The sequence below is a fragment of the Parus major genome, chromosome 28, assembly GCF_001522545.3.
Source record: "Parus major isolate Abel chromosome 28, Parus_major1.1, whole genome shotgun sequence".
Lineage (NCBI taxonomy): Eukaryota > Metazoa > Chordata > Aves > Passeriformes > Paridae > Parus > Parus major.
The window spans coordinates 1,262,147-1,272,514 of record NC_031797.1 but is presented as its reverse complement, the minus strand read 5'-3'; the positions used below and the strand labels follow the sequence as shown (position 1 = coordinate 1,272,514).

General features: G+C 57.7%; 1 protein-coding gene across 1 annotated transcript in view; it reads left to right on the top strand.

The window, feature by feature from the left end:
* Positions 1–8,106, top strand: part of ATP8B3 (ATPase phospholipid transporting 8B3) — a gene marked incomplete at its 5' end in the record, with an annotated part of 12,705 nt that extends 4,599 nt beyond the window's left edge. The window contains 13 exons of the mRNA XM_015651472.1: positions 183–371; positions 792–904; positions 1,287–1,451; positions 1,740–1,851; positions 2,095–2,170; positions 2,591–2,729; positions 3,142–3,409; positions 3,880–4,103; positions 4,662–4,745; positions 5,015–5,254; positions 5,461–5,599; positions 5,837–5,967; positions 6,766–8,106. Of these exons, the coding sequence (XP_015506958.1) occupies positions 183–371; positions 792–904; positions 1,287–1,451; positions 1,740–1,851; positions 2,095–2,170; positions 2,591–2,729; positions 3,142–3,409; positions 3,880–4,103; positions 4,662–4,745; positions 5,015–5,254; positions 5,461–5,599; positions 5,837–5,967; positions 6,766–7,002 (2,117 nt within the window). The remainder of the gene's footprint in view (positions 1–182; positions 372–791; positions 905–1,286; positions 1,452–1,739; positions 1,852–2,094; positions 2,171–2,590; positions 2,730–3,141; positions 3,410–3,879; positions 4,104–4,661; positions 4,746–5,014; positions 5,255–5,460; positions 5,600–5,836; positions 5,968–6,765) is intronic.
* Positions 8,107–10,368: the final 2,262 nt, after the last annotated feature.

The following is a 10,368-nucleotide window of genomic DNA, read 5'->3' as shown; positions in this document are numbered from 1 at the left end:
GTTCCTCCAGGCCTTGTCCCCAGTCCCTCTCCAGATGAGACAAGCAGGACTGAGTTTGCCCAGCCTGGTGGCTCAGGCTGGACGTGTCCCAGCTGCTGCTGGGCAGGAACAGGGCATTGCAGCTGTCCCAGCGTGGTTTGGCTGGGGTCTGTGGGTGATCAATCCCTCCTCCTCTCCTGCAGACCAGCTGGTTTACCAGGCAGCTTCCCCAGATGAGGAAGCGCTGGTGTTGGCAGCCAGGAGCTTGGGCTACGTCTTCCTGGCCCGGACAGAGGACAGCATCACCATCAGGGAGCTGGGCAGGACCAGGACGTACGAGGTGCTGGCCATGCTGGACTTCAACAGCGACCGCAAGAGGATGTCTGTCCTGGGTGAGTGGGGTGGGCTGTCCCAGGGGGCTCCTCCAGGCTCCTGTCTGTGCTCAGCCCCACGAGGGATGGCACTGGGATGGCTGCAGGTGGTCACAGCTGGCACCGGGCTCCTAAAGGTCATCCTGGTCATCCCTGTGGATTTGCTCACCAGCTGAGAAGAGTTTGAGCAGCCAGGAGGGAGGAAGTAAATCCAGGGCACAGAGGAGTTGTGTGAGGAGTCCCTGAGGCCTGATTCTGCCCCGTGGTGGTGCCGATCTGGGGACATTCCTGTGCTTCCCATGGCCACACATGGAAAAGCACCAGCGAGCCCTGTGGTGCTTTCTGGGGGCCAGCACAGGCCAGTGCAGCCACCCTGCAGGGACAGCGAGGACCGGGAGCCATCTCTGAGGGGACCTAAGGTGTCCTTCCCCTCCCTGCCAGTGCGAGACCCCCAGGGCACCATCCGGCTCTACACCAAGGGTGCCGACACCGTCATCCTGGAGAGGCTGCGGAGCCGAGGGCCCAGCGAGACCCTGACCAAGACGGCGCTGGATGTGAGTCCCACCCAGCCAGGGTGACAGGACTGCTCTCCCTCCTGCTGGCTTTGGGCTGGGTGTCCTGCAGTCAGTGCCCTGCTGCTCTTCCTCCCTCTGCCTTAGGGATTTTGGTTCTGCCTTCTGCTCTAGGAGCCTCAGCTGCATGTGGGACAGGGGGTAAGAGGGCACAGAATCCACCTTGGGTGTTCTGCATGGATCAGCTGCATCCAAAGATGCTCGTGGGGATGCTGTAGGATGGGGGAAGGGAGTCAGAGCCCTGAGAGAGACTCCCAGGTCCTGCAGCATCTCTGGCTCTGCCATGGCTGGCCTGGGGTGATGCCCTGGTCCTGTGAGAGTGATCCTGGGGAGGGAGGACAGTCCTGATGTCTCCTCCCCGCAGCGCTTTGCAGAGGAGACGCTGAGGACGCTGTGCGTGGCCAGCAGGGAGGTGAGCGAGGCCGAGTTCCGCGCCTGGAGCCGGAGGCACCGCGAGGCCGCGGTGCTGCTGCAGGACCGTGCCCAGGAGCTGGACAGGCTCTACGAGGAGATGGAGCAGAACCTGCAGGTGGGATGGGGCCGGGGTCAGGAGGAGCTGTCTGTGCCCCGTAGGGCAGGCATGTGGGGTTTGGCTCTCCAGAATGAGGAGGTGAAGTGCCCAACCCAACACCCATTCCCTGGGTGGGAGGATTTTCCCGAGGGGTGACTTTGTGACACCAGGGGACACGAGGGCGTCGAGTTGTAGCTGCCAAGTTGTGTCTACCCCCAGCAAAGGCTGCTGGTTGGGTCCAGGGGTGATTCCCACCTCCGTGTCCTGCCCTGCCCTGTGCCATGACACCCAGTCACCCCCCTCCAGCTGCTCGGGGCCACGGCCATCGAGGACAAGCTGCAAGACGGAGTCCCCGAGACCATCCAGCTGCTGAAACTGGGCAACATCAAAGTGTGGGTGCTGACAGGAGACAAACAAGGTCAGTGGAGGCACCCCCAGACCCCCCCAACACATTTCAGCTTCTCCCCTAACCAGGAACAGAGAGAAGGGCCACTGTGAGTGGGCAGGAACGGGTCCTGCTGCTCCCTTTACTCTCCAATAGCAGCACATCCCACCTGCCAGGGGAAACTGAGGCAGGGGAAGGAGCTGCTGCCCACCAAGGGCTCTTGGAGCCAAGGGCTGGGGGGCAGCACCATGGACCACTGACAGCTGGCTGTTGCAGAGACCGCAATGAACATCGGCTACGCCTGCAGGCTGCTGACAGACGACATGGAGATCCTGGAGGAGAAGGAGGTCAGGTGAGGAATGGTCACCTCCTGGCTCAGGGTGTTGCTGTCCCTGCTGAGGACACTCTAGGGCAGAGGAACTGGGGCAGAGCTCAGCTCAGCCAGAGGTGCTGGGCAGAGCTCAGCTCAGCCAGAGGTGCTTCTCCTTCCCTGTGCCAGCCTGGATGTCCATGGTCTTCCTCTGATGATTTTCCAGGCCTCCCCACCTGTTTCCTCTCCCACCCCATGCTCTTCCTTGGCAGGCTTTGACCAGAAATGGTTAAAGCTTCTCTCCAGCCTCTAAACCAGGCTGATTTCTGGTATCAGTGATCTGGTATCTCCTCTTTGTTCCCACCACAGTCCCATCTCCCTAGCTTTGAGATGACCAAGGCCCACTGTAGGTCTCACCAGCATTCCCAGTGTCCCCAGCTCATGTCCAACTCCCTCCCACAGCGAGATCCTCCAGGCTTACTGGGAGAGCAACAACAACCTCAGTGGCGGTGGGGACACCCCGTGCAGCCACCGCCCCTCCCAGGAGCGCCCAGAGGCTCTGTGCCACAAGAGAGCCATCATCATCAGCGGGGACTTCCTGGTAAGGTGGCACCTGGATGCTGTTCTCTGCTCCCTGCCTGATGGTTGTTCCTACCCTGGTGGTATCAGAGTCCTGGGTGGCACCAGAACGTGCAGGACATGGTGTTCCTCCTGCCCAAAAGGTGGGAAAAGCTCCTTTGGGGCTGGGGAGTGAAGGGTGGAGAGGAGAACAACCTTGCACCGAGCATTTGGTGCTGGGGGGCTTTGACCAAAGCTGCTCAGTGTTCTGGGGTGACTCAGGCCGGGTGGTGACCACAAAGTCTCGTGGTCATACTGGGCTCATGGTCACCTGCTCTGTGATGAACCTGGAGAAAGCCAGAGTCACTCTTTTGGGGCATTTAAGAGCATTGCTAAGGAGCTGAGGGTTCTGAGGGCTATGGGAGAGGTCCCAGCCACGTCTGCTCTTCCCCAAGGACAAAATCCTCCACACGGGAGAGGTGCTGAAGGAGAAGAAGGGGTGGCCGTGGCGGTGGCTGTGCTGTGATGGGGCCGAGGCCTCGCAGGACCAGGGAGGTCTGGTGGAGAAGGCCTTTGTGGACCTGGCCACCAGCTGCCAGGCCGTCATCTGCTGCAGGGTGACCCCCAAGCAGAAAGCCCTGATCGTGCAGCTGGTGAAGAAGCACAAGAAGGCCGTCACCTTGGCCATCGGGGATGGCGCCAACGATGTCAACATGATCAAAAGTGAGGCTCGGGCAGGGGAGGTCGGGGTTCCATTGGTGTGTCCCACTGGTGATGGTGCTGCCCCATTTGTCATCTCCACCACCTCACCCTCCTCTTTGGGGTGAGGAACTGGGAGGGGAAGCCCAAACCTGTTCCCCACATTGCTGTGCTGGGAGGGGAGCGAGAGGCACAGGACAGGGACAGCCCGAGACAAGTGCAAGGTGCCCCATGTGCTTTTGGCATCTGGGATGAACCTTGATGAACCTTCAAACCCCAACATGGGCAGCTGGCAGAGCCATCCCTGCCCCTCCCAGCAGCCCTGACACGGGGCCGTGCTCTTGGCACACCACACCTGGAATATCCAGGACATGGGATAGCGGGGGCTTCTTCCCTTTTCTGTCACTCCTGGATTCACATTCCTCGGGACAGCCCATGGGGAAATCAAGCCCCCAGCTCTCCCCAAACCTCCCGTGTGCGTTTGCCTCCCGCAGCCGCGGACATCGGGGTGGGCATCAGCGGGCTGGAGGGGCTGCAGGCCGTGCAGTGCAGTGACTACGCCCTGGCCCAGTTCTCCTTCCTGCAGCGCCTGCTGCTCGTCCACGGCCGCTGGAATTACCTGCGCATCTGCAAGTTCCTCCGCTACTTCCTCTACAAGACCTTTGCTGGCCTCCTGGCCCAGGTGTGGTTTGCTTTCCACAGCGGATTCACGGCCCAGGTGAGGGATGCAGGGGTCACATCCATCCTGTGGAGGTCTCTACACCAGAGTTACAACTCCCCCTGCTCAGGATCCCCTGCAGGGATCGTGCCTGGGGCTGTCTGGAGGACACGTGTCCACATCACCACCTTGGTCCCCTGTTCTCCGTCGCCATGCCCAATTTCTTGTGATTGCCTGACTGAGACACCACTGGTTATCTGCTTTTCACCTGGCTGGGCTGGGAAAGCACCCTGGGGAAACTCGGGATCTCCTTGTGGGCTGCAGTTCAGTCTTGGACAGATGCAGGATCCCACGTGCATTAAGCTGGTTTCCTCCAGAATGGGAGTTTTGATCCCAAAGGCCGACATTAAGTGTGACTTGTGACAACATGTGGAGCTCCAGCCCCATCTCTGTCTGCAGCACCACCCTGGGTGGGTGAAAATCTGGGGCTGATGCAGGGGATGGGATAAGTCCAGGGGGATTTCCGTGTTTGGATCTGAGTGTCCTGGGGCCTGGACATCCTTTGTGAGTCTTTCCAAAGCACCTCCAAGCTCACAGCTTCTCCCTGTTCCCTTCTAGCCTCTGTACGAGGGCTGGTTCCTTGCTCTCTACAACATTTTCTACACTGCCTACCCCGTGCTCTCCGTGGGCCTTTTGGAGCAGGTACGGCTTTCCTGGGCTCTCTGTGCCACCCTGGGAGTCACCCTGGCAGTCACTGCACCCATCTCCACAGCCCTTTGTGCCAGGACATGGCATTGGCAGCTCGGTGGGCATGTGGAGCTCACCCCCGCTCCTGGGGTGCCTGTCCCCAGTCCCCCCTGAGCCACTGGGCAGAGGGACTCACTGCAGCTCTTCCAGAGGGTGTGTGGGGTGGGGCAGCCCCATCCAGCTCCCCCAGTCTCTGCATCCCCTCTGGGATGCTCTCCCAGCAGGACGTGAGTGCCAAGAAGAGCCTGGAGTTCCCTGAGCTCTACGTGGTCGGGCAGCAGGACGAGCTCTTCAATTACCGCGTTTTTGGTGTCACCCTCCTGCACGGGGTGGGCACCTCCCTCATCAGCTTCTACATCGCGCTCTGGGCCTTTGAGGACCACGTGGGCACCAAGGCTGTGGGTGACTATGAGTCCTTCTCTGTCACAGTGGCCCTGTCAGCGTTGCTGTCGGTCCTCGTGGAGGTGAGCACTGATCTGCCCTTCCTCATCCTGCCCCACAGCAGCTCTTTAGGGTCCCTGGGCTCTGGCACTGTCTGCAGTGGCTTTATGGCTGGGGAATGATCTCCCTGGGATGGAGGAGGAATGTGGATGAAGCAGCTGGATGGAAGAGGGTCACCATGGCCCTCATGAGACCGTGTGCTCTTCCCTCTCTGCCCTTGTTCCCACAGATTGTCCTGGACACTCAGTACTGGACAGTGTTGTCCTTCCTGATGGTCACAGCCAGCCTGCTCTTCTTCTGCCTCTTCTCCTTCCTGACCCAAAGCGTTGATGCCTTCAGGATCGCCCCTGCCATCTTCCGCTTCCCAGGTGAGGTGCCCTGGGGATCCCCATGGCCCTTCCCTTCCCTGGCCCTGGTGCTAGGAGCTGTTTCCCAGCCTGTAGATCATCTTCTCATTGCCACTTCTTCACCTGCTGTCTTGACTTTTACCAATTTAGGTGCCATCTCCTCTTCAGAACCCTCAGCACGTGTTGGCCAGTCCCCCAGCACTTGTTCCCCCTGCCCTTTCCACCTTCCCTACCCAAACATCACATCTGTGTTGACAGATGCCTGCTGGAATGCCCTGACCGACCCCTATGTGCTGCTCGTGGTCCTGCTGTCCCTGGTGGCCAACACCATCCCCTCGCTCGCTGTCCGTGCCTTCCGTGCCGTCCTGGGCAGAGCCACGGCCCAGCAGGTGAGGGCTGGGGGGACAGGCAGGGACAGGTCCTGCTTCCCACCAGGGTTGGGGTCTGGGATTGGTGATGGCAGGGGCAGGTTCCCCAGGGAAGCCTGGGCTGTGGTGCTGGGAATCCCTGGGGGTGCCACTCGTCCTTCATGACACTGGCACCAACTCTCGCTCCAGGGCTCTCTCCCAAAATTGTTCCATGGCCCAACGCGGGGGGCTGGGCCAAGAGACCTGACCCAGCTCTTGCAGAGGGTCTGTTTTTGGCTGCAGTAAGGAATTGTCCTCCAGGACCCCCCAGGAGGGTCTGGGGTCTGCTGCAGGTCCTGGTGCCACCCCAGCCTTGGTGGAGCTCACCCCCACCAGGGCTGTGGGTTACACCCTCAAAAGGGCCCCAGGTGGAAGCAGGGGTTGAGATTGTGCTCTAGAGTTCTGTGAGCTTTGCAGCCCCCAGGAGAGTCCCCACGTCCCATCATGGAAAAGGAGGTCATGGTGGAGCTGGGATCCAAACCCTGTCCTGGAGGAGACACTGTGACTACCATGTGTCCCATCTTGGGCTGAGGGCGTGCCTGGGAGGTGTCCACAGCCCCTGTGGGAGCAGGGGTTGACACTGTGCTCCAGAGCTCCATCAGCTTTGCAGATCCCCAGGAGAATCCCCAAATTCCTCATCCCCATGGAAAATCAGGTCATCATAGAGCTGGGAGCCAAACCAGCCCTGGTGGAGGTGCCTCTGCTCTCCCTTCATGTCCCCGTTGGGATGAGGGCTCTCCTGGGAGATGTCCCCAGCCCCGATCTCCGCTGTCCTTGCAGAAGATCCACCTGAAGGCCAAGCGGGATCCAGAGCCCTCGGTGGAGCTGCGATCCCACGTTCCCCGCGGCTCCTTCCACCGCCGCTCCAGCTACGCCTTCTCCCATCAGGAGGGCTACGCCGGCCTCATCACCCGCGGGGACAGTCTGCGTGCCAGGGCCACCCTGGGCACCTCCCCGGGTCCCCTGCCACCCCAGGGCACCCCGGCCGTGTCCTCCCTGCTCTGCCCCTCGGTGTAGCCCCGCAGCAGGGCGCACACCTGGCTCTGCCCTCCGCCTTTAATCTTCCTTGGGGGTTTTGCAGCCCCTGCGGTTGCAGAGGGGCTGGTCCAGCCTGGGGGGCTCCTGCTGTGGGTGCTGAGCCCTGGGCTGGGCCCTGCAGTGGCCCCATGGCCCCACACTGCTGCACATGGTGCTGGAAAGCTCTGGAAGCCGCTGCCCGCTGCCACTGGGCTCAGCCCCTCGCCCTGGGACACCTGGCTGGCAGCACAGCCCCTTCCCTCTGCTGAGTCCTTGGAACCGGGGCTTCCTCTTGTGTGAGGCACATCCCACCCCAGGCTGGACCCACAAAAGCAGCGCTGCTGACCCAGACTCATTAACCCACCTCGGAATTAATTAAATGTCCCGATGGAGAGCAGCGTGGGCTGGGTGGGGGTGCAGCCCCTCAGCCCTGCTCATTCCCACCCCCAGGGGACTGAGCTGCAGTGGCTGCACGAAGAACCTTTTGTGTTCTCCACCAAGGGCTGGTGACGATCCTGTGGCTTTTCTGTCATCAAACAGGTCACAGAATCCTGCAGTGGTTTGGGTGGGACCTTAAAGCTCATCTCATTCCACCCTCTGCCATGGGCAGGGTCACCTCCACCAGCCCAGGTGGCTCAGACTCGAGCAGTGTAATTTTAAAATATCCCCTAATTTCTGGAGAAGCAGCCAGGTTTGATTGATTAATTAATTAATTGATTGATTGATTTATTGATCACCTGCAGGTTTTTCTTCTCCAGCCAGACCAGCCTGGCTCCTGCAGCCCTCCTTGTCACTCCCCACCACTCTCAGCCCCTGCCTTTGCTGTCCCTGCACAAGGGGCAGTGCTCTCTATGTGCCTTGTCCCATCTCCACACCACTCCCCTGTCTGGTGTCCCCACCTTTGGGGACAGCTTACACCCACAGGCTTTGCAAAGTCCCAAAAAGCACTTCTGGGGGGGATGTGGATAAGTTCTCCCTGGTGGGCACAGGGGACACATCCCACAGAGCCAGGGCCACCAGCAGTGGCTGCTGGAGAAGTTGTGTGTGAACTGGATCACCCTTATTAGGGTTTTGGTTTTAATTAAAATGATGGTTTAGCTTTTATCTCCTCTCCTGGGAGTCTCTGCTGGGCCACAAAGGGTGAAAGTGGCACTGGAAGGTGCCTCGGTCTGTGCCAGCAGTGCTTGTGCCGTGGCAAAAGGCACAGCAGGAGAAGAAATTTGGGTAAAAAGATGCACAATTAAATCATCCACGGGGGCTTGGCCCTGCCTGCAGCACATGTGAGTTGATGGGTTTGTTTTACAAGTGCTTTGGCCTCATCTGCACCGGGTTTGTGAGAATTAAAGTGTTTCCCTTGGGCTCTGGCCAGGAGGGCCTGGATGGTGCCAAGAAATAAAAGTCTTTCCTCTGGGAAAGCTCTCACTGCTGCAACTGCCAGGTGGAAAACGGGGTGGAAAATGGGGGGTGGAAAACAGGGGGTGGAAAATGGGGTGGGAAACAGGGGGTGGGAAACAGGGGGTGGAAAATGGGGTGGAAAACAGGGGATGGAGAACAGGGGATGGAAAACATCATCCTGGGCATGATCCCTGAATCTCCCAGGCTGGGTTTGTGGGAGGAGTGAGGTGGTGAAAGGGGCATGGGGAGGGACGTGACCCCCTCACCACCACAGGACACCACACACGCCAGGGTGAATGACTAGAAAATAATTTATTGAAGAAACAGAAAGCTGCAGAAATACAACACAGTCATGACCAGTAGAGGATGAACAAATAGAGATTAATTTTTTTCTCTCTTTTAAAACCTGTTGACAGGCTGGAGTTAAGTTTCCTGATAATTTCCCCTGCGTGAGTCATTGCAAAGAACAAGGAACAAACTCCAGAGCACACAGCACATTTTGGATAAAGTGCCTGACACATAAGACTCTTTTTTATTTTATTTTTTTTTCTTTTTTAACGTTTGTAAATAGCTTAAACAAATATAGTTGCAAGACACAGAGGAGTAACAATTGCATTTCGCTGTAGAATAAAACTTATCCCATGAGAGTAACAATGAAGCAGCAGCAAAAAAAAATTAAATTAATTTAATTAGAAGGAAAAAGTCATTTAAAAACTCAGAGATGTGGCCCTCGGAGTGCATGGGATGAGGACAAGCATCACCTATTGCTATACAGAAAAATGAACAGTGTTTTCTGGAGGAGGCTGGGCTGGCAGAGCCGAGGTTGTGGGTTCTCCCTGGCCAGGCTGGATTCTGTCTGACTCCTTTGTTTTCTTTAGAAATCAAAGGGAAAAAATAAAAAAAAACCCCAAACCAATCCCAAATTTTGTTCTTTGCGTTTTTAATTTCCTGTCTTTAAAAACACCAAACAAAAATGTGAGAGGTGTTCCTTGTGGCAGCACCCATGGCTGGGTGTCCTCTGAGACAAGGGAAAGGAGCCAGCTCCATGCTGGGGACATGTGGTGGTGACAGGGACAGGCAGACGGGCACTGACTAAAAGTGCCCAGCATGGGTTGGGCAGAGAGGCAAAGAGGAGCTGATCGTCTTCCCCACCCAGACTTGGGATGTTCAGGAAAAAAGGGTGAATTTTTGGCAAAGCCATTTCTCTCACTCTGTGCCAATGTCCTGCTGGTGTTAGAGCAGGGAAAGCTTGGCCCTGGTTGTGCCAGAGTGGGATAAAAATGTTTAAAACTGACCCCAAGAGCCTCCTGCTTTCCTGGTGGGATGGGGATGGTGCTGGCCCACTGCTGGCAGAGTTGTTTCAAAGTATAAAAGCCATCGTTGGAAAACTTCCACTCCAGGAAGAACCTGAGTGGCTGGGGGCATGAAATGACCCAAATCCCTGAAAACTTCCACAGTTCAAGCAAGAGACAGTGACCAGGATGAACTGGTAGGTTTTACTGGGAGATCTCAGGTCTTCTCCTCTTCCTCACTGCCCTCCATCACCCCTGGAGGTGTTCCCAGGGCCCTGTTTCTGCTTCTGCTCCCCACAGCACAAAAATGCCCTTTGGGTGCAACCCTGGTCAAGAGAATTGTCTTTAGGACAGAGCTCAGATTGTCATTACCTGCAGGGAAAAAAAATCTTTGGTATCGTGGCAAGTTGCTCCTCAGGGCATTTTGGTTGGTGTGGGCAGCAGGCACGGCCAGATCCAGTGTGGGCAGGGCTCAGCTGAGCCAGAGAGTCCTGATGGGCCAAAGGATGGGGAGGAGGACTCAGGTCTTGGCTTCTCCAGGGTCTCCCAAACCATCAATCCCCAGGATGGAATCCAGCTGGTCTCTGTAAGGTCCAAGGACTTGTGACTGGGGTTGTATCCAAACATGGTTGAACTTCTTGCAGTTGTAACTGCAGTCTTGTCCTTCAGGCTTCTCGTG